At 35.3% G+C, this 24,876-nt stretch overlaps 1 protein-coding gene across 4 annotated transcripts in view; it reads left to right on the top strand.

The window, feature by feature from the left end:
* The first annotated feature begins 229 nt into the window (after positions 1 to 229).
* The window catches only part of DDHD1 (DDHD domain containing 1), a 145,844-nt gene continuing 121,197 nt past the window's right edge, over positions 230 to 24,876 (top strand). For all 4 annotated transcript variants that reach the window (XM_074290567.1, XM_074290565.1, XM_074290566.1 and 1 more), the window contains exon 1: positions 230 to 1,855. In XM_074290567.1, coding sequence (XP_074146668.1) covers positions 1,033 to 1,855 — 823 coding nt within the window. In that variant the 5' untranslated portion in view covers positions 230 to 1,032. The remainder of the gene's footprint in view (positions 1,856 to 24,876) is intronic.

Raw genomic sequence — 24,876 nt, 5'->3', positions numbered from 1 at the left:
CCCCTATCCCACCAAGGGTTTCTCTTCTTAATCTGTTTTCTACAGTTTTACTATGATGTACAGTACATATTATCTATTTTTTCATTCTTTTGAGTTTGTATTGTATTTTATGATGTTTCATGGAGTCAATAACTTGTTTGGTAAATTCAAATTTTCAAGGAGGGGTAGTGTGTTTATCTGTACAATTTTGGATCTCTTGTTCCAAGAATTTAATTATTTCAAATTATTCTTTCCTTGATCTTATTTCTTTCTTCTACTACTCTCATTTGGTTTTTAGAATCATTTTTAAACTTTTTTTTTTTTTAAGTCTAACTTCTCGGAATTCTGGTTAGATTTTTGTCTAAACTACATTTTTCTTTGGAGCTTTACTTATATTTTCAAGTCATTCCCTTCTTGTTTTGTCTTGAGTTTTCCTGTCAATATGATAACCCTTTTAAAAAGTGTGTTGTCTTTTATTTGCTCATTCTTTCTATTTCTTCACTTTGAGTGTTTTTGTCCGTACTAAATGAAATGGTTTGTTTCCTACAAGGCCGGTCTTATTTCATCTTACTGCGGGCTGACAATTTAGTTCTTTCTGCAACACTTTCCTTCGCTATTTAGGATGAGTTTTTGAGAGGGTATATAGGGTATAGTGAAGAGCTTTGGTGACGGAGGAGAATGGAAGAGAGGGTGGTGTTGGTAGTCATGGTGACAAAGCAGGCCAAGAGAGGACTAAACTCAGCAAAACCGAGCCGGCCGCCCGGCAAGTAGAGCAGAGCTTCTGGGAGCCTTCCTGTGGGCGGGGGTTTAGCTAGAGCACCTCCTCCAGGACGTGGTCTGCGTGATAATGGGGCGTCGGGTGGAACGTGGCCTCTGTAGTCTCCGCTGCTGCAGAGCTCGGATAAGTGTAGCTGCCAGTGCATTTTCGACTAGGGTTTCAAAATTTTGAGATTCCTGGTGAAAAGGGCATTGATATTAGCTTTGAATGTATTGGAGAAGCCTTGGGAGTCAGGACGCTGGGTAAGGTGAGGCAGCCGGCAGCGTCTCGGCACCATGAGTTATCCTCGCCGAGGCTCCCCACTGAGCCCGGATCCTAACGGCCGAGGCAGCGGAAGCGCCTGGGAACTGAGTTCCGAGGCGGTTTATAGTAGTGTGTGCTGCTACGAGCACCTCTCCGGCGGGGACCCGTCGGATGCCGAGGTGACCTTGGCCCTGCTGGGCGGGGATCCGGGGCTGCCCCTGGCGCAGGGCTTGGAAGAGCATAGTCATCATTTGACCCTGGACTCCTGCCTAAGCGACGAGACCTACGACTTTAGTTCAGCAGACTCGGGTTCCTCCTTGCGCTACTATAGCGAGGGCGACAGCTGCGGCGGCGGTGGCGGTGCCAGCAGCTCCTCTTCTCTGCTCATTCCCCCGCAGTCTCAGCAGTCGTCTCTGCACTCGTCGATCTCCGGAGGTGCGGTGGCGGCGACTGCAGGTCCGGGGGACAGGAAGCGAACCCGCTCGGGCTGCCCGGCTTCCCGGCATCGTTATGAAGTGGTGGCCGAGTTGGGCCCGGAGGAGGTCCGCTGGTTCTACAAGGAAGATAAGAAGACCTGGAAGCCCTTCATTGGCTATGACTCTCTCCGCATTGAGCTGGCTTTCCGGAATCTGATTCAGGTGACTGACAACAGGCCGCGGGCCCTGCGAGGAGAACCCGCCCCGGCCTCGAGCTCCGGGGAGGAGGACGAGGACGGAGCCTGTGGCTACTGCCGGAACGCTGCCCTTAGCGAGCCGGAGCTAGAGGAGCTGGTCCACATCGAACCGGTATGCGTCCGAGGCGGACTCTATGAGGTGGATGTAGCCCAGGGAGAATGCTACCCCGTCTACTGGAATCGTGAGTACCAGTGCAGGAGAAGGAGAAAGGGGATCGATTACTATTGCAATCTAACACGCTTTTGTTTACAACTTAATTGTTCGAGGCAAAGTACTAGCGATTGAGGATATAGCAACTAAAGGATTTCTACTTATCCTTTCTCTTTCTTCCTTCCCTTCCCCCCATCATTGCAGCCAGTCTTTTGGATGTTAGCTAAAATAATAGCAGAGGGCGCTGCTAGAGGGACAAACTATGGAGTTAGAGATAAGTTTTAACTTTGATTCCCTTGTGAGAAGAAAAGCTAGCAGGCACGGTTTTAATCATGTCAAGATACCTGGACAAGATGCCTTTCCTCATGTGGGAAGGAAAGGCAAATGGAAAAGGACCCCTCCCCCCAAGATATAACAACACATTCATCCTCCTTACTTGCTCACTTGGAGATAATTGCGTTGATTTTACGATCAAAATATTTAATTTTTTGATCTTGATTCTGCTTTTCCCCCTTGATCTGATTTGAATAACAATGATTTAGCGATATGTTTTAGGGAGTCAGAGCATTTCAGAGATACGTAAGGTCCTCTCCAACAGTTGTGTATTCTAAGAAAGTAAATTTGTGATGTTGGGTTTAATAGACATTTATTACGGGCCATATGTGTGCCAGGGATACAAAGGAGCAAGAGACAGCTCCTTGCCCTTAAGGATCTTACAATTCAACGAGAAAGACAACATACACAAAGCAAGCTCTATAGAATAACTATGAAATGATATAGAGAATTAGGAGGGATTCGTGAAGGCTAAATTGGCCTTTTTGTTCCTCACACTGGAAATGTCTTCATCTCTGTGCTTTTATGCCCTGTACCTGAAATGCACGCTCTCCTCCTCTCTACCTGTTAGAATCCCTTGTTTCTTTTAAAACTCTAAATAAAGCAACACTTTTTATGTAATGTCTTTCTTGACCCACAACTCCTTCACTTAGGTGCCACCCATCTCCCAAAATTTATCTTGATCTTATTGGTATAGATCTTGTTTATAGACTTATTTGTGAACATATTATTCTTCTTGATAGAATAAGCTGCTTGAGAGCAGGGCCGGTTTGATTTTTTTTTTTTTTTTTAAATATCCCAAGTACTTTAGTATCATGCTCGGCATATAGGCTCATAATAAATATTTTTTGATTAGTAGTTATTATAAGTGATATCTGTGTTGTCTATACAAGCTTTTTTCTTGAGCTATCATTTTGGCTATTTTTTCTTTAGCCCATCTTTGCATTCAAGTCACCAGGTATTTAAATAAATGCTAATTTGATTTTCCGGGTCTTAAGATTGAGTTCTTCATAGGATTTTTCTATCTCTTCATTCTCTACAGTAGATGATGCACAAGTTGCAATGAAGTTCCCTTATGGTTATCTTTATTTCAGGTACTTGTCATTAATAGTGTAATATAATATGACTGAGCATCCCATGAAATATTTCTATTTGCCCTCATGTCTAGAAGAAAGATTCCACTAACTCTTCTTGCTTCTTCAAGGCTGTTTTTTTTACTTTAACTACAACCTCCTTTTGTCTTCTGGTTTTATTTACAATGAGAAAGCCAATATTTCTCTCATTCAGTTCTTCTAATAGTCACGAGATTAGGATCTCACAAAGTACCTACTGTTAAATTATTGACCATTACAAAGGCACAGATAGTGTCAGAGACAAGATTTGAACCTATTACTTGGAATCATCTTGATTCCAAGCTCAGGATTCCATTATACCATACTACTATTCATATAGAAAGTATACTTCAGTAAAAGCCTGCTATGTACCAATTCACCATACTTAGCTCCTCCACAACTTTAGCAAATTTGCAGGATACAAAATAAATCTTAATTAATCATCAGCATTTTTATACATCACTAACAAAATCCAACAGCAAGAGATACAAAGAGAAATTCCATTTAAAATAACTATTAAAATGATCGTATAAAATATTTGGGAATATTTTACTGACCTAGAAAAAAATAATAAAATTCATCTGGAAGAACAAAAGATCAAAAATTTCAAGGGAATTAATTGGGGGGGGGAAGCAAATGAAGGTGGCCTAGCTGTACCAGATCTAAAACTATATTATAAAGCAGCAGTCATCAAAACCATATAGTACTGGCTAGCAAATAGAGTAGTCGAACAGTGGAATAGGTTAGGTTCACAGGACAAAATAATCAGTGACTATAGTAATCTAGTGTTTGACAAACCCAGACCCCAATTTTGAGGATAAGAACTCACTATTTGACAAAAAACTGCTGGGAAAATTGGAAACTAGTATGGCAGAAACTAGGCATTGACCCACACCTAAAACCTTATACCAAGATAAGGTCGAAATGGGTTCATGATCTAGACCAGTGGTCCTCAAACTTTTTAAATAGGGGGCCAGTTCACTGTCCCTCAGACTGGGAGGGCTAGACTATAGTAAAAACAAAAACTCACACTGTCTCTGTCTCTGCCCCTTAGCCCATTTGCCATAACCTGGCAGGCCACATAAACGTCCTCAGCAAGCCGCATCTGGCCTGCAGTCTGTAGTTTGAGAACCCCTGATCTAGACATAAAGAATGATATTATAAACAAATTAGAAGAACATAGGATAGTTTACCTCTCAGATTTGTGGAGAAGAAAGGAATTGTGACCAAAGAAGAACTAGAGATCATTATCAATCACAAAATAGATAATTTTCATTATATCAAATTAAAAAGTTTTTGTACAAACTAATGCAGACAAGATTAGAAGGGAAGCAATAAACTAGGAAAACATTTTTGCATTCAGAGGTTCTGATAAAAGCCTAATTTCTAAAATATATAGAGAATTGACTCAAATTTATAAGAATTCAAGCCATTCTCCAATTGATAAATGGCCAAAGGATATGAACAGAAAATTTTCAGATGAAGAAATTGAAATTATTTCTAGTCATATGAAAAAGTGCTCTAAATCACTATTGATTAGAGAAATGAAAATTAAGACAACTTTGAGATACCACTACACACCTCTCAGATTTGCTAAGATGACAGGAAAAGATAATAATAAATGTGGAGTGGATGTGGGAAAAGTGAAACAAATACCTTGTTGGTGGAACTGTGAACCAATCTAACCATTCTGGAGAGCAATTTGAAATTATGCTCAAAAAGTTATCAAACTGTGAATACCCTTTGATCCAGCAGTGTTTCTACTGGACTTATATCCCAGAGAGATCTTAAAGAAGGGAAAGGCATGTGCAAAAATGTTTGTGGCAGACTTTTTTGTACTAGCTAGACACTGGAAACTGAATGGATGCCCATCAGTTGGAGAATGGTTGAATAAATTATGGTATATGAATGCTATGGAATATTATTGTTCTATAGAAAATGACCAACAGGATGATTTCAGAGAGGCCTGGAGAGACTTACATGAACTGATGCTAAGTGAAATGAGCAGAACCAGGAGATCATTATCCACAGCAACAAGAAGATTATAGGATGATCAATTCTGATGGACATGACATTCTTCAACAATGAGATGATTCAAACCAGTTCCAGTTGTTCAGTAAAGAGAGCCATCTACACCCAGAGAGAGGACTGAGGGGGAACTGAGTGTGGTTCACAACAGCATTTTCATTCTTTTTGTTGTTGTTTGCTTGCATTTTATTTTGCTTTTTTTTTTCTTGTGTGATACGATAATTATATAAATATGTATATATATAATTTAACATTTCTACCATGTTTAACATATATTGGACTACTTGCATCTAGGAGAGAGTGTGGGAGAAGGGAGGGATTTGGAACACAGGTTTTGCAAAGTCTAATACTGAGGAATTGTCCACTGTTTTGAAAAATAAAAAGCTTTAATAAAAAAAAAATTTTAAAGGAGTTACTGCAAGAAACTTTGATATATTGAAATATGTCTTTGAACTTTGAGCCTGATTAGGGAAGAAAAATATTCCCCCAGTGATTCTTAGTGTTGTTACCAGAGTAGTGATTTGGAGGTACCAAGAAATTGAACCAAAATGGCATTTTTTTCCGTAATGATATTTGAAACTGATGAAGCTTTAGAGCTAGATATCCAGGTTAGATAGTGTAAATATTGGATGGGTAAGATAGGACAGAGTTATATAGTTTCAAATGTGGAGGTTATTTGGCAGTGGTAGGTCCAAAAAAAAAGAGCAATAATGAAACTTTTTAAACTGCATAGATAAAATCTGAAGAGTAGAGAAGAGGACACAAACACTTTTGTTTCTAACTTGTTGAATTTAGAATATGCAAGTGTAATTAAAAACACAAACTAGGCTACAGATTGAAGTTCCCAGTATATAATAAAAGTCTTTTTTTTTCTTTGTGTGTTGATATTTCACCATAAATTAAAAAATTTAGACACCACTCTATTGGCTGTAGATACACTAGTTCATGAACCTGTTCTGGACCTCACCTTAATTCTCTGTGGTCAGCTCTGTAAGTGATGATGCCTTAGTAGGCATAATATATAATGATCTCCTTGTTTTATTCATTTGACTTAGCATCAGTTCATGTAAGTCCCTCCAGGCTTCTCTGAAATCATCCTGTTGGTTATTTCTTACAGAACAGTAATATTCCATAACATTCATATACCATAATTTATTTAGCCATTCTCCATTTGATGGTCATCGATTCAGTTTCCAGTTTTTTGCCACTACAAAAAGGGCTGCCACAAACATTTTTGCACATATGGGTCCCTTTCCCCCCTTTAAGATCTCTTTGGGATTTAAGCCCAGTAGAAACACTGCTGGATCAAAGGGTATTCACAGTTTGATAACTTTTTGAGTATAGACCTTTCTATTTTCTTAGCCAGTACCAGTAGTTTTGATAATTAGTACTTTATAATATAGAGTTGACTTTAATCAACTTTTTTTTTTAAATAATGAATGCAAAATTTAAATTTGCTAGGAAATTATGAAGTATCTTGTTTTCATTTTCTTTTTACTCTTTACTCATTACTCTCACACCTACTGTTGAATTGAATGGTTCAAGTAAAGTGAGACTTAGTGTATATATATTTTTAAAGTTGCCTTTATTGTATAATTTTCACATTTGAAATTGAGAGTCCATCTTTGATTTTAATTTTTGAAGGTTGATTGGTAAATATTTATGAAGAATGTACTAAATGCTGAAGGAACAAATAAAAAGCCGAGTCAGTCTTTGCCTTCAGGGAGCTTACATCTACATCATACATAATTATATTTTGCAAATTTGGAGGTAGTACATTTACTAGCTGTTTATTGAAAAAATATTTTCAACAGTATGGCTTAGTGGATAGAGTGGGGGCCTTGACATCAAGAAACTATTGTTGGATAGTGCCTCTAGGCTCAGAATTTGCCAAACCTAAGTTTGAATCCAGCCTTAGATTATGTTACATGACTCTGCACAAATCACTTGACCTTTCTCAACCTCTATAAAAGGGAAATAATAATAGCGTCTTTTTTTATTGGGTTGCTGTGAGGATAAGATGAGATAATGCATGTATAAGCCATTCCCTAATTAATAAATGATCAAAGGATATGAAAAGACACTTTTCAGATGAAATTAAAGCCATTTCTAGATTTTAAAATGCCTTAAGTCACTATTGATTAGAGAAATGCAAATTAAGACAACACAGAATTATCACTTCATACCTCTCCGATTGGTTAAAATGACAAGAAAAGATAATGATAAATGTTGGAAAGGATGTGGAAAAAGTGAACACTAATGCATTGTTGGTGGAATTGTGAAATAATCCAACCATTCTGGATCTGGATGCAGATGGCTCTCTCCATCACAAGTCTCTTGGAATTGGTCTGAATCATTTCACTGTTAAAAAGAGCCAAGTCAGCATCAGTTGATCACATAATGTTGCTTGTTGTTGCTTTGTACAATGTTCTATATGTACAATGCTATACTCACTTCACTTAGCATCAGTTCATGTAGGTCGCTCCAGGCCTCTCTGAAATCATCCTGTTGATCCTTATAGAACAATAATATTCAGTTACCTTCATATAACAATTTATTCAGCTATTCCCCAACAGATGGACATCCACTCACTTTCCAGTTTCTTGCTACTACAAAAAGAGCTGCTTCAAACATTTTTGCACATGTGGGTCCTTTTTCTCCTTTTTATTTTTTTTTTTTAATTTTTTTTTTTTCCTGAGGCTGGGGTTACGTGACTTGCCCAGGGTCACACAGCTAGGAAGTGTTAAGTGTCTGAGACCAGATTTGAACTCCTGTCATCCTGAATTCAAGGCTGGTGCTCTATCCACTGCGCCACCTAGCTGCCCCTCTTTTTCTCCTTTTTATCATCTCTCTGTGATGATAAAAACCCAGGAGAGACTCTGCTGGATTACAGTATGCACAGTTTGATGCACAATTTGATAGCCCTTTAGGCATAGTTCCATATTGCTCTCCAGAGAATTCATAATTCCATCAACAATTTATCATTGTCCTAGTTTTCCTATATCCTCTCCAATTTTATCATTATCTTTTCCTGTCATCTTAACCAATCTGAGAAGCATTTAGGTACTTCATAGTTGTCTTAATTTGCATTTCTCTAATCAGTAGTGATTTAAGGCATTTTTTCACATGACTAGAAATGGCTTTAATTTTTTCATCTGAAAATTGTCTGTTTATATCCTTTGACTATTTATCAATTGGGAAAATAGCTTGTATTCTTATACATTTGAATCAATTCTCTATATTTTTCAGAAATGAAACCTTTATCAGAGATGCAAATTTTTCCCCCAGTTTTCTAATTCCCTCCTAATCTTGACTGCATTAGTTTTGTTTGTGCTAAACCTTTTTAAAATTTTAACATAATCAAAAATTATCCATTTTGCTTTTCATAGTGTTCGCTAGTTCTTTGGCCATAAATTCCTTTTTTCTCCTCAGAGCTGAGAGGTAGACTATCCCTTGTTTTCCTAATTTATATCACTCTTTATGTCTGTTTCATGAACTCGTTTTGGCCTCATCTTGCTATATAGAGTGTTAAGTATTGTCAGTGCCTAATTTCTGCCATAATATTTTCCAATTTTCCCAGCAATTTTTTTTTCAAATAGTGAGTAAATCCCAGAAGCTGAAGTCTTTGGGTTTATCAAACACTAGATTACAATTGTGTCTTGTGAATGTAACCTATTCCAGTGATCAACTACTCTTATTTCTTAACCAATACCAAATGGTTTTGCTATATAATATAGTTTTAGCTTTGGTATAATTTTTTTTTAATTAATTCCCTTGAAATTCTTGACCTTTTGTCCTATCCATGAGCACTTGATATTCTACTAATTGTTTTAGATCTAACTTTGTGTGGAAAGTATTTTGTAATTATGCTCATAAAGTTCCTGGCCTTGTCTTGGCAAGAAAACTTCCAGATACTTTATATTGTTTACAGTTATTTTTGATGGGATTTCTCTTTTTATCTCCTGCCCAGCAGGCAATTTTAAAGCATATATTGTATGCCAAGTACTGCGGGGTTCTCTCTGCTTTTACTACTATTCTAGCAAGGGCCATCATTGCTCCTTCTTGAACCTATCCAAATGGCTCCTTAAAATGACTTCATATATTTGATAAGGTTCTTTACATATTTTAGATATGAGACTTATCTGATAAACCATCTATTAAAAAATTTCCCCCAATTTTCTCCTTTTCTTCTAATCTTGGCTATATTTATTTTAATTGTACAAAACCTTTTTAATATAATGTAACATATAACTTGTTTGTTCACAAATCATTCTCTATTCATAATTCTGATAAGTAATATGTTCCATATTTTTCTAATTTTCTTGTAAAATATCTCTTTATATAGGTCATGTGTCTATTTTGTCTGTATTTTGATAAATGGTGTGAGATAGTTGGTCTATGAACAGTTTTTTGCCATACTACTTTTCAGTAGTATACTACTTTTTGCTTCCTAAGAGAGAACTGGAGACTGAATATCGACCAAAGCATAGTATTTTCACCTTTTGTTGTTTGTTTGCTTTGTTTTTCTTTCTTGTGGTTTTTTCCCCTTTGATCTGATTTTTCTTGTACAACATGACAAATATGGAAATAAGTTTAAAAGAATTGTTTGTATTTAACCTCTATCAGATTAAGAAGAAAAATTAAAAAACTGAATATTGAAAAAAACTATCATTTTCTAGGGGGCGGCGAGATGGTATAATAGATACTGAAGTCAGTAGGACCTGAGTTCAAAGTTGGCTCAAATACTTAACACTTACTAGCTCTGTGACTCAATTTTCTTATTTAAAAAAAAAAGTTTTTAAAAAGCCTATGTTTATATGTATTTAGAAAAATTAAGTACTATTTTAAAAAAGAGATGATGTATGTAAAGTATTTTGTAAACATTAAAGGACTACATGAATGATAGCTAAACATTGAAGTAGAAATTAACTTTACCTAGTTTTTTAGATTGGACTTTTAGTCTGTTAGGTAACTAGGAAAGTTATTTCCATTTTGGATATTTTATTTTTCCTTTCTAAAAAGTATATTTGGTTTATCTTTAACCCAAAGACTTGGGTTCAGATTCAGATTCAGACACTTTTCAGTTCAATTCTCAGTGACTTAGGTGACTTAACAGATTTATATGATAAAAGTTTTCTCAATTATGGTAGAGTAGTCAACTATGTAGTGTTATACTAGCTATTATTACTAATAAACTCAAGACAGTCACTGAACACTTACTGTGTGCCAGGCACTGTGCTAAAGTAAAGGATACAAAGAAAGGTTAAAAAAAAACAGTTCCTGATCTCAAGGAGCTCACAATCTAATGATGAGACAATATGCAAACCACTATATGTAAACAAATTGTATACAGAAATAAGTTAAGAATAATCAACAGAGAAAAGGTATTAGAATTAAGAGAGACTGGGAAAGGCTTCCCTGTAGGGTTTTAGCTGGAACTTAAAAGAAAGGTAGAGATGCGAAAGGAGAACATTTCAGACATGAGGATAGCTAGTAAAAAAGCTCATAGTTTGGAGATAGGGAACATCTTATTTGAGAAAGTTGAGGCCATGTCGCTGATGGGGTAGAATATAAAATGTAAGAAGACTGGCCTGTTAGGATGGGTTTTATAATTTTATGTTATTCAAGAGATGTTTACAAGTTACTAGAATTTACAAAAGGGGGCAAAGGGGATCAGACTTATACTTTATGAAGATCACTTTGACTGGCATAGTGGACTTTGGACTAGAGTGGGGAAGACGGTGCCAAGTGAACCAAACAATAAGCTATTTCAATAATTCTTCCAATAGGGTGATAAGCAATGTCTGAAAAGAGGTTGGGGGTGGGGTGGGGCATATGCAAAAGATGTTACCAAAAATTAACAATCCTTGGTAACATTGATTATGAACAGTGAGTGTTAATGAGGAGCTGAGGTTGACACCTAAGTGACTGGGAGGATGGTGGTGCTGTTTTGTAATAATAATCATAGAAAATTTTAATGGTAAGAGGGAAGGTTTAGAGGAAAAAAGAGAATGAGTTCAGTTTTAGATGTTTTAAATTTAATATGTCTCAAGGTTTAAGACCCATTTTGTAGTATCAACTAAGCAGTTGGATATGCAAGACTGAAGGTTATAACTGGGTAAAGAGATTTGAGAATTCTTAGATAGAGGTGATAAGTAATCCATGGTAACTAATGAGATCACCAAGTGATCTCATAGAAAGAGATGAGAAAAGGCCCAGAATAGAGCCCTGTGGAATACCAACAAGTTAGTTGATGTGACCTGAGAAAGAAGGGTTAATATTAATACCATTGTAGATAAGCAACTTTCAATTTAACAGTTAACTTCTAAAATATAGGATGATTGAATATGTACGAAGTGCATCTATAAAAAGAAATTAGAGAAAGCATTTCAAAATAATATAAGCAGTGTTTAAACTATTTATGAGAAATAACTATACATGAGTGACAGTGCTTTTGAGTTGCAATTAGCATTTTGGGTCTATCTTTTTGTCTTCACTAAACCCATTTTGATATTTTCAGTGAAATTTACTTCAGATTAGGTAGGAGGAGAACCAAATGTCTCAAAACCCTACAGAGAAAAGATCAAGGAGAAGCAAGATACTTCAGAGGCATTACAAAGAATTACATGGAAATCTATGGATGAGGTTTGAGAAAATGGCCATTAAATCTGGCAACTAAGAGATTATAAGTTAATTTCCTTGGAGAAAATTTTTGGTTTAACAGCAAGGTGGGAAGCCAAATTGTGAAGTTAGAAGAGAGAAGTAGAAGCACCAATTTATGCATATTCTTCTCAAGTATTTAACCACAAAAAGGAGGAGAGATATGTGATAATAATAGGGAGAGATGAATCAATAGGACTTTTGAGGATATGTGTATATTTGTTGGAAAGCAGCCAACAGAGACAGAGGTTGAAGAGAAGTAAGGGAATATGAGAGATAGGATGGACTCTGCTGGAGAAGATGAGATGGAATAGAATGGTGATATATATATATTTACTATACATTTTGTTAGATTTTCAGATATTTAAAATGTAGTTTTCAGCTTTTGTTTTTAAGATAGCCTTTTCTCCTCTAAAAAGCTGAATAAAAATAATAATTACTTATTTTATGCAGTAGCTTGAAATTTTACAAAGCACTTTAACAACAAAAGTGAGACCATTCAGTGCAAGTTTGATACCCATCTGAGAACTAAAACTAGTGAAGTTCTGGGCTTGCATTTAAACTAAGGTTTTCTGGGATGGAGTACTGTGAAATTCCCTCCCTCCCCTTCCTCCCCCTATAAAGCTTTAGGAAAAGAAAATACTCATTATTGAAAAAATATTACAGTAGAATAAAAATTTTAATACTGCAGAACCTTTAAAGAAAGATAATGAATGAACCAAAAGTCATTTTAAGTATTAAAAGCTGTACTATACTTAAAGCATGGATTCTAATTTCATTTCCATGAGCGGCTTGGTTATTTTTTGTTTTGTTTTAATACTTGGATAAACTGCATTTCCATGTAATTGATTTATTTTGTAGCCCTTTATATTTTATTTTTTATACACCTGAAAAAAAAGATCCATAAGCTTTTATCAGGAACTAAAAGTTTAAGAACCTCTATTTTAAGGTAAAGTCAATTTGTAGGTTAGTTAGTACAAAATGAAATAATTCACATCTTACCCTACCTCATAGGGTTGTTGGGAGAAAAGCATAAGAGTCAAGTTCTGTCTTCTTTTACTGATGATGGTCTTAGGCAAGTCATTTAATATTCTTGAACCTCATTCTTGTCTTTAAAAAGAGAATACATTTTTTTCTGCTTGCCTAATAGATCATTGTGAATGAAGTGCTTTTCTGGAAAGTACCATGTAAATGAGAGTTATTATAGATTTCATTTCCTTCAAATAATTCAGTATTTTGTATACTATAAATCACGTATTCTCACAAACTGCCTATGAAGTGTCTTAACCTCGTTTTATAGATGGGCAACAGTGGTAAAAGATCATAGTAACTTGCCTGTTGCTACTTTGTGATGAAGCTGGAACTAGAATCTAGTTCTTCTATCTCTCCATATAGTTAATATCACTACAATTGGAAAGGACCTTGTCTGATTCCCTTCTTTTACAGATGAAGAAACTGAGGCTCAGAGAGATAAAGTAACTGGTTAAAGGTCATCCAAGTGGTAATCTTCAAAGGTAAAATTTGGATTCCAAAGATCACATTCTTTCCATTGTGCCATCATTCTTACTATGCAAGGAGGTTTTGTGTGAAATTGGCATTGGCCAACACAGATTTTGTAAGATTTTCTTTTTTTTTTTTTCCCCAATTTTTTTTTTTTTTTAATCAATATCTTCCTTTTTTTATAACATGGGAGTCATCCTAAGTATCTTCCCTCCCCCACTCCAAATGACTCAACTCATATTACAAACAGTATTTTTTAGAAAGAAAAATCAGCACAAATAATTCTTAAATTGAAAAAGGCCAAAAACATATGCAATGTATAACATTTGGGCGCCTCCCACTTCCACAAAGAAATAGATTGAATGTACATTCTTTTTCTTCTTTTGAGTTCTTGATCTTTGTATACATTTACTTTTGATTTTTTTTTTTGACATGTTCTTTCCATTTACATTGGTTAAGTCTCTGTGTATATTGTTTTCTTGTCTCTGCTAACTTTATTCTGCAGCATAAAGGTCTTTTCACTTTTTTTCTATATTTATGATACACATGATTTCTTATGACACAATAAAATTCCATTATGCTTATATAGCACAATTTCTTTAACCATTCACCAGTTGCTGGGCATCTGATTTATTTACCTACCAGTTCTTAACTATCACAAAAAGTGCTGCTTTAAATATTTTAGTGTAATACTTAATATGTATGGGAATGCCTGCCATCTAAGGGAGAGAGTGGAAGGAAGAAGGGGAAAATTCGGAACAGAAGGGAATACAAGGGATAATGTTGTAAAAAATTACTTATGCATATGTACTGTCAAAAAATGTTATAATCATAAAATTAATTAAAAAATTTTTTAATATTTTAATGTATATAGGGACTTTATTTTTATTGATGACTTTCTTTGGGTATGAGCCCAGTAATGGAGTCTTTGATTAAGAGAATATGAATATTTTATTAACATAATTTGCATAATTCCAAATTGCTTTCCAGAAAAATTTATACCGTTTCTTAGTTAATAGGTACGTAGTAGACCTGTCATTCTACAACCCCTCCAGCACTGATTGTTGCTAGTTTTTGGGGGGTTTTTTTCCCCTTTTTTGCCAATTTGCAGAATATGAGAAAAATTATTTTGGTTTGCCTTTTTTCTTTTGAGAACTCTTTGTTCATATTCTTTGACCATTTATTGGGGAATGGCTGTTAGTCTTAAATGTAATATGGTGATGGTATAGTGTATCATGTTACATGATTTGTGTATGCCAAATCTTATCAAAGAATTTTGACATAGATTTTTTTCCCATTCCACTTCTTCCCTTCTATCTTGCTCTATTTTTTAACCAATACCAGGTGGTTTTGGTGATTGCTGTCTTATAATATAGTATGAAGTCTGGGATTGCTTTTGTTCCTACTTATTTTCATAATTTTCCTTTAAACTCTAAATCTTTTGTTTTTCCCAATTATTTTATCAGGTTCTATAAAGTATCTTTTTGGCAATTTGATACAGCATAAAAGTGTAAATTTATCTTGGAAGTATGTTCATTTTAATTATATTGGAGTGGCCTAAACTTGAGCATTGAATATTCTTCCCCCAGCTACTGTTTAAATTGTTTTTTTATTTGTTTAAAGAAGACTTTGTAATTTGAATCTGTACAGGTCTTTTCTGTGCTTTGGTAAGTTGATCCCAGACATTTTAGGCATATTATAGTTATTTGGAATGAAATTTTCCTATTATTGTTTCTTGGGTTTTGTTATTATCATATATACATGATTTTGATTTTTGAGTGTGCACTAAAGTTGCTGATTATCAAAATTTTTCCAAATATACCATCCATACATCACCAGACAGGGATAGTTTTATCTTCTGTTTACCTGTTTTTGTTGCTTTTTTTTGACTCATGGTTGCCAGCATTTCCACAACTATAAATAATCTTCCTTTACTCCTATAATTTATTGGGAAAAGGTGTAGTATATCCCTATCACATGTGGTACTTGCTTTTGTTTTTAGATACATGCTTTCTTATTTATTTATTTTTAATTAAAGCTTTTTATTTACAAAATAAAGATGGCAGGTAGTCCAATACATGTTAAATATGTTAAAATATATGTTAAATCCAATATATACATATTTATACAGTTATCTTGCTGCACAAGAAAAATCAGATCAAGAAGAAAAAAAAAACTGGGAATGATAAAATGCAAGCACACAATAACAGAAAAAGTAAGAATGCTATGTGATGGTCCACACTCAGCTCTCGTGGTCCTCTTTTCATCCCTGAAAATTGGAATTGGTTTGAATCATCTCATCATTGAAGAGTCATGTCCTAGATACTTTTTTAATGACAGTTTTCAAAATTCAGTGACTATACTTTCCAGTTTTTAGCTTTAATTAAAACTTTTTCTGCATCTAGTGAGATAATCAGGTGTTTTTGGTTTTAATATGATTAATTATGTTAGTTATTTTCCCAGTGTTGAACCATCCCTGTATCCCTGTTGTGACACTTGGTCATAATGAATAATTTCTTGGATAAAACACTATAGACTTCCACATGTGCAAAAACATTTGTAGCAGTCCTTTCTGTAATGGCAAGGAACTGGAAACTGAATGAATATCTCTATCAGTTGAAAAATGGCTGAATATATACATATATGAATGTTATGAAATATTAGTATTCTATAAGAAATGATAAGCAGGATGATTTCAGAGAGGCCTGGAGAGACCTAGATGAATTAATGCTAAGTGAAGTGAGAAGAACCAAGAGAACATTGTACACAGCAACAAGATTATAAGATGATCAATTCTGATGCAAGTGGCTCTTTTCACCAGTGAGATATTTCAGGCCAGTTCCTATGGTCTTGCAATAGAGAGAGCCTTCTGCACCCAGAGAGAGGACTATGGGGATTGAGTATGGATCATAACATAATGTTTTCACTTTTTTTGGTTATTTGCTTGCTTTTTGTTTTCTTTCTCATTTTTCTTGTGTAGCATAATTGTGAAAATATGTACAGAAGAATTGCACATGCTTAACATATATTGGATTACTTACCCTCTAGACTAGAGGATAAGGTGGAGAGAAGGGAAGCAGAAAAAAAAAATTTGGAACACAAGGTTTTGCAAGGGTGAATGTTGAAAACTATGCATAAGTTTTGAAAATAAAGGGCTTTTTAAAAAATCATTGTAGTCTTTTTGACATTTTGTTAAAATTTTTTTTTTTTTTTTTTTTTGAGTCACTATTCACTAATGACATTGACTTCTTATTTTCTTTCTGTGTTTCTTTCCTCGGTTGAAGTATTAGTAGTATATTTTGTCTCCTTAAAGGGTTCTAGTAGGGAAATACTTTGTTAAAATATGTATACCAATTTCTTTAAAAGTTTGATAAAATTCTTCTATGAATCCATCAGAATGAGGAGCTTTTTAATTTGTTAATTCTTTTAAAAGTAAATCTTTCTCCTCTAAGATTGAATCATTTAATATTTCTGCCCAGTCTTCTGAGAGTGTGGGTATTTTTTTTATTTTTGAAGATATTACACTGTTTCTTTTGTGTTCTTGGTTTGGTTAACAAATAATTATATAATATGTTCAGATTATTATTTTTATTTCTTTTGGTTTCACTATGATTTCATCTTGTTCATTGGCTGTTTTATTGATTTGTTTCCAAATAGCTGAGTGTTTATCAACTTTATAGGTCTCAAAAAATCAGCTTTTAGCTTTGTCATTTATGTGGTTTTTTTTTTTCTATTTCCTCTTATGGTTATTTTAGGTTTATTTGTTGGTTTTTTAATTTTTAAAAAATGTATGTTCAGTTCATCAGTTTTCTTTCCATCTTTCCATTTTGTTAATGTATGTTTGTATCCTTATACAAAAAGTTTTGGGGTGTTTTTTAATGGTTTTTTTTCCCACTAAAGACTGCTTTTTTCTTATGTAGTTATTAATTGTTGTTATGATTTGTTCTTTTACATTATTTAACATTTCATTGTTAAGTCTCCATTGTTTATGTATGTGGTTCTGGAGCCAATTTTTATTTTTAAATTGCATTATAGTTTGTAACATATATTTAACTATAAGTGTCTTTGTAGGTTTGCAATGTCTATGTACTAGCACTTTTGGGGGGGATAAATTTTTTGTAAAAATCTGTTGTAGAGAAATATGTATATTCTTTTGTAGTCCCATGTAGAAGATAACATTAGTTTTTGCATTGTACTTTCTGCAGCAATTTATTGGGCTCCCTATTTTTTCCTTTTGTTTATATTTGTTATACTTCCCCAATTAGTATTATGGGATATTGAATTCTCTTCCCACTATTGTGTTACTGTTTGTCTTCTTGTAACTCAGTGTTTGTTTTGTTTTTTGTGAAATTGGATGCTTAAGGCTTTGAAGCATAGTTATTACTAGTTTTTGATTTGTTGTCTCTGGTTCCTTGCAGTATAAAGAAAGTAATTTCCTTGTTTAACTTTCCTTCCCCCACTTATTAAAATAAGTGTTTGTTTTTGTTTTATCAGATAACATTGCAGCTCCTGTTTTTTTGGATTCAATTGATGCATAGTGCATTTGTTCCTATCCCCTTAGTTTTACTTTGTGTATGTCTTTGTTTTTTAAATGTTTCTATTTATATAACAAGTTGTAAAGGTTTTTTTGGTAACTTTTTTGTTTTACTTGATGTACATTTAAAGTTAGGAGTTAAATTGATATTTTCCTCCATTTATCTCAAGTAATGCATTGTTAAAAATTAGGATTTTTTTCCCCCTTTCTTCTGTGGATCAAAGAGACTGCCAGTCACAGCCTGCACAATCACAAGGGTGATTTCTGGTTGTTCCTAAAAATAGGTAATCAGAAAATAGTCCCAAAAACTGAGTCTGCCAGGACAATACCAATAGAATAAGAAAAGAATATGCTTTCAAAGTTAAAGCATAACCAGCAATCACAGTCCATTAAGGGTTTAAATAATAAACCAAGCAGACAGTAAAGACAAAAAAGGATTGCTAGGACTTCCAATTTGAATTGGTGGGTGGGGTGGTGAGTGGGGCAGAAGTGCCGGAGGCCAAGTGAATAGGAAAGTAGTGACAGTTGGAGTTCCCCGCTCTTTCTGGTACTTTTGGGGAAAATTCATCAGCTTTCCTGGTCCTTATCTCTTATCCTCCCCTTTTATTTTATGGAAGGAATCATCCAAGGAGGAGTAAATAATCAAGTAGCCATCCCACAAATAAGTCCTGAAAGTGAATTAAAATTCCTATACATAACAGGGGTTTTCCACCCTGGAACTTATCTAGAAATCCCCCAAACAATTACATGTTCTGAAGAGAACATTATGGTTAATTAGATAATGCAGATTACAGCAACAGTTACCCAAACCCAACATGTTTCATCCCAAATCCTAAGCACATAGTAATAGGGGACCCAGTCTGAATTTTACATTAATACAGAGTAATAGAGGACCCAGTCAGAATTTAACAGTCATTCATCATTCAGTTTCAGTTTCCCCCAAATCAATGAGGCTCAAAGTCCATTAGGGGCAGAGGTGAAGTCTCTATTTCTAGAGCTGCTTACTGCTGAGAATGGGTGAAGACTGAAATCCTAATTCCAGGGAGGGTGTGTGAAGAGGTGTGGCGTGCTGAAAATGATCAAAGCATCCAGTAGGCTGATCCAGGTCCCAGAAGCAGGTCAATATTGCTGTAACTTTGACCAAAATCTAGAATAGAAAACAAATCTAACAAATAAAGGTTAGAACAGTCTGAGATAGAAAGACTAGTTCGCAAGGACTGCTACAAAATGTAGAGAAGTTTGCCTCACAGGACAAATAGTTGTCACTCCCAATACACAAAATAGTAGTTAAGTCTCACAGACAACTGTGCCAATTGTCCTCTCATTATTTCAGAAACCTTTAAAGACCTGAATATCTACAGATATAAATATCTTGTAAACTGATAGATGACTACGCTAAATACTCATTTGCCTAAGTATTTAAGATATAATAATTATATATAGTCAGATTGGAAAGTTATGACATAATTGAATTGCATTAATGTTTCTATTGACTTTATATTCTGACCATAGGAATCAGTCACAGGGGTAAAATTAAATGGCATAACTATAACATAATATAATCAGTCAAAACTGATTCCTCAGCATATACAGGACATAGGATAAAGTAGTCTTAACACAGTTTTACTCCAGGTAATTTTCCCAATAATTTTCAGAAGGTGAAGCTTTAAAACTCCTAAATAATATTAGCTACAGGCCTAAGAAATGTTACCTCCAATAACAAATCCCATTAACCAAAGCTTCAGATGAATTCTAAACAGGTGTTTACCATGATCTTACATTGATAAGAGATTTATCCCAGAGAGTTCACAGCTTATCTTTCATATCTAAGTAGATGTTTCATAAGGTAAACATTATACAAATCATTTTGCTTTAAAATGCCCAATACATAGAGAAATCCTAAATTGCCTACTGTCCATAACATATCTTCAAAAAGATAAAGGAAAAAGCTATCATTCTCAGAGACCCTTTAAATAATGGACATAACCTCACGATGACTCAATGCAATCAATTAAAATCTCATACAGAATATCCTAACTCCACATAAAAGAATCTGAAAGATTCTTTAAAAATATCAATTAAACCTTTGGAAGTAACCCTACCAAATTATAGATCATATTTATAACATGAGACTATTATGCACCTAAAGAAACAAATATTCAGTAAAGTAATACCATATAAAAGTAAACTGTCCCTTTAAATAGTATAAGCAATTAAGGTTTCAATCAGCAAGGAGCTGCAGTTTGTAAAAAAAAAAAAAAGCAGCTGTACCACACTCAGTGGGGGTAGGGGAAATTACATTATCACTTGACAAGGCCTTTTCCACATGGCCATCTTTCCCCCCATTCCACATGGCATTTTTCCCAACTTCACTATACTTCCTGACTCTCAGTTCTCACAGCTAGCCCTTTTAAGGTGCCAAGTCCACCAGGATCCAATCTGGCAGCCAAAGACAAACCCCACCCTCATCGGTTATCTCCTTTCCCATGACAAATGGCAAACTCCTTAGGGAAATGTGCCTTTTTTTTTTTCTTTTTTTTTTTTTTTTTTTTTTTTTTGCCCCCTATTTCTGGCAAGCCATTTTCCTCTCTCTTTCTTCCTCTTTTTCTCACACCATCTCTTCCCCTGTTCCATCTCTTTTCTCCCCCCAATGCCTGCATGTTCAATCCTTCTCTGACTTACTTTAAATACATTCCCAAACTACTAACCTTTCTAACTAGATGCTCCATTTAAACTATTAATTGCTTTTGCAAATCAAGTCTTTCTTATAACTTCTTTTCAAAACTTTAAAGATTTACAATATAGTGAATAGCTAAATAACTCATAAAACTCATATACATGTTCAGCAGAGCTGACAAATTTAAAGTATAACTTATAATGTTTACAGATTATACAAAATATGTTTCAGAAGGTAACACACTCCATCCAGTCAGGGGTATGTCACCTCTTTAGGTAAGTTGTGAGAACTTTATTTTAACAAGCTATTGTTAAATTGAATCAAATCAAATACAGCTTTTTTTAAAAGTTTTCTTTCAGTAGTAAAGGTTCAGTATTCAAACAAATTCCTAAGATCTTATACTCAGAATAAACAAATCTAGCATGCACAAGGCAACATGTTCGGAATCATAGTACCACTTTAAAAAACTAAGTTTCCCAAATTCAATAGATCAATAAGCCACTTAAGTAAGTTTCCTAAAATTCCTAATCAAATATTGCAGACAAACTGAATTACCAGTTGGTTATATATACATTCATGCATACACACATACACACACACACACACACACACACACACACACACACACACACACACATATGTTAAACTGGCTCTCAGAGGCTTCTTTTTTCTCCTGCCTGAGTTTTTTTTCAAAGCAATTACATCTTTTGTTCTCTAGAGCTCTTACCTTCACCTCCGGCAACTTTAATCAGCTAAGGTTTTTATTGCCCTCTTTTTTTTTTCCCTCTCTAGCAAGCTTCTGCTGGAGTTTTAAAGGTAGCCAAGCATTTCTGTTCCTTTTACTTTCAAATTAGTGCATACAGGTTAAGAAGTTGAAAACCACAAGCATTTTTTTTTTTTTTTTTATGTTTAAGCACATTTGCAACATTGAAATGACCAATTGCCAAACTTCTTAATCATTTTTCTTAAAACTTAACAGAGCTCTTTAAATCAACAAAACAGACAAGTCATAGACACAACATTTAATACATACAAGCTAGGGGCAAGTTCCTGATATTTCAGGGATGCCTGTGAGGGGAGTTTTCAGGTTGACAATCTCTTCTTTCTCAGAAATTCAAATTGAGCCTTTTAAATAGGCTTCAAAACTCCAATTTGGTACGTCCTCTGCCTTCACAAAGAGTGCCCAGATGTAACCTAATAGTGCCAACCAGCACCCAGAATCAAATGGTGCTTAAAAAACACTCAGATTTATTGTCCAAAGACATCTTCCATCCAGACATATCTTAATTGACACCTATAACAGATGGTACCTCAGCAGCATCCTACTGGATATCTCCCAGATTACAGTTCATCAACCTATCTTCTGGGTGAAGTGGCTTGTGGTCCCTTTAAGAAACTGTATTTCCTATTGATTTGTAATTCCTTTCAGATTCCCAGCCCCTCCTGGCTGAGACATATCAGTCCCAGCTTCCTGGTAGAAAGCCAGGGTCTTTGATTCAGAAATCCTGGTCAAAAGGACTTCTTTGAATTCCAATAGGAGATCCGGGCTTGTCCCAGCCCCCATCAGATCTGAGCCAACTTGGGCTCTCCCAGCCCCCATTCTGATGATCTACTCAGGTTTCCCAACCCCAAGCAAGACAAGCAATATAATGAGCTTCCATCAACTAAGGTCTTTGCACATGGGTGTTGGCAGTTCCCTTTACTGTCAGATCCTTCCTTCCTTCCTTCCTTCCTTCCTTCCTTCCTTCCTTCCTTCCTTCCGTCGTCCGTCTACTGAGAACTGCATTCTCAGTGTAAAACTCCATTTTCCAAAAATATGCCCGATGGAAGAAGGAAGGAAGGAAGGGAGGAAGGGAGGGAGGGAGGAAAGGAAGGAAGGAAGGAAGGAAGGAAGGAAGGAAGGAAGGAAGGAAGGAAGGAAGGAAGGAAGGAGGGAGGGAGGGAGGGAGGGAGGGAGGGAGGGAGGGAGGGAGGGAGGGAGGGAGGGAGGGAGGGAGGAAGGAAGGAAGGAAGGAAGGAAGGAAGGAAGGAAGGAAGGAAGGAAGGAAGGAAGGAAGGAAGGAAGGAAGGAAGGAAGGAAAAGAAAAACTTGTGTCCTAAGACACCTACACTTACTCTCCTGTGGTCAAAATGGAGGTGTCCAATGACGAGTCTTGCCACAGCTGAAAATTGTTCTCTCTGTGGGAATTCTGGAACAATCCAGAGCAGCTAGCCTCTCCAAACAAAAAGCACAGACCTTAATTGCCCCCAAGGTTCCAAGAAGAAACCTATTGGTCTCCAAAATCTAATCCTGCTCTCATATCTCACAAGGTGACTCCAAAATGTAATGCTAGAGAATTGAGGCAAGATAGAAATTATAGAGTTTTTAATATATTTAATATATTATTAGAGACACTGGGTGAAGAGCTTGGACTGGAGTGGACTCTTGTCTCCAGAGGGAGCAAGGGATTCCACGGATTCTTATAGAGCTCCAGTGATCAGGGGATCAAAGGCAGGGTAGGGTTAGAGCTCTGGTGAGCAGGAACTTCCAGTAATGGACCATAAATTTGGTTCTGACAGGTTGGGAATAAGGAAGAAATCATAAATTCTGATAAGTTGGGAGGGCTAGGAGCCACTAATCTGACATAGGAGATATGCCTACTTATCTTGAGCTTATCCATCTGTAGTTTATGACTTTCTGGAATGCTAGAATAGCCAGGTACTCGTCCTAATGATCAGGAAGGGGGGTTGCCTCCAGGAAGAATGAGGCAGAAAAATTTAGGGAAACTGAGGCAGTACAATTAAAGGAAATGTAGCATAACACTCCCAAGTACCTATAAGTAGACTTTTAAAACACAAATCACTATAAAACACTATACCTTCTACAAGGTCTTCATCTCTTTTCATGAGCCATTTCTTTTTACCCATAGGAGCATTCATTAGTGGAACCCATTCCCATTCAAGATCTCCTTTCTTTTCCCCAATTTTCAGTCTTTTCCCCCCCTCTATACTAATTATACTATAGGATATCTTTTGAGCTCACACAGATTATCTTCCCTTCACTGATAACTATCTAATTTTCCTCTAAAACACTACACATTCTTCTAATTCAGGGGTTCTCAAACTACGGCCCACAGGCCACATGTGGCCTGCTGAGGACGTTTATGTGGCCCGCCGGGTTATGGCAAATGAGCTGAGGGGCGGAGACAGTGTGAGGTTCTGTTTTTACTATAGTCCGGCCCTCCTGCAGTCTGAGGGACAGTGAACTGGCCCCTATTTAAAAAGTTTGAGGACCACTGTACTAACTCCTTGCTCTTCTTCCCCACTTTCATGTGCTCTCCCATATTGTAATATCACATAAAAAACATTGATTTATTTAAAGATGTCACCAGATTTTGTCTTTAATATATATAATGTAAGAAACATATCTTGCAAGAGTAAGTGTCTATGCTAGTAGGCACATCCTTGAAGTGAAAAAGTATAATTTTTTATTCATAATATATACCAAAATATATTGGAAGCATCTAATAATGTGGGCTGCCAATAGTGTTTCTTATTTTAATTTATGGCTTCCCCTATAAGTTTTGTTTCCTTTGTTCCAAGTCCTAAACTTTAGCTTCATTTCTTACATTTCAGTTTCATTTCTCTGATTTTTACATTTTTTACATAACTCTAAAACTGTATAGTTTTACATAACTAAACCCTCATCCAGTTCTCACACATAAACCTGTCTCATTTCTTCACTATTAATCTCCATTGTACTTTTGTCTTCACCTTTGTATATTTTTGTATATTTTAGGAAAAAGGTCTTATTGAACACTGCTGTTAAACTCTGTTTTTATTTCTGTCCTCAGCTGATGTATGTTTATTTCTCTGGAGTTCTGTTTTTCTTTCTAAAAATGTTTCAGATACCTCTTTATCTTTGAATGTTTCTCTTTTTTTATGCATGGTTAAGCTAAAATCTGCAGGATGATTCACCCTGGGCTGTATCTCCATTAATCTTTAGAGTATAGTATTCTATTTCTTCCTACTAGTAGGTGCTGAATAATCTTATGTAAGTTAAATTTCCTTTTCTTTGTATTTGAAGATTTTTTTCTTGATTTTATTGGAGAACTTGTTTTTTAAGGAATTTTATCACTGTGTTTTGGAGTTGATTCTTTTTTTTTTCTTAAACTTAATCACTATGTGTGTTGGAGTTTATAGCTTTTATATATATATATATATTTTTT

This window comes from Sminthopsis crassicaudata, chromosome 2 (genome assembly GCF_048593235.1).
Source record: "Sminthopsis crassicaudata isolate SCR6 chromosome 2, ASM4859323v1, whole genome shotgun sequence".
Taxonomy (NCBI): Eukaryota; Metazoa; Chordata; class Mammalia; order Dasyuromorphia; family Dasyuridae; genus Sminthopsis; species Sminthopsis crassicaudata.
This window is presented reverse-complemented; position numbering and strand designations above follow the sequence as displayed.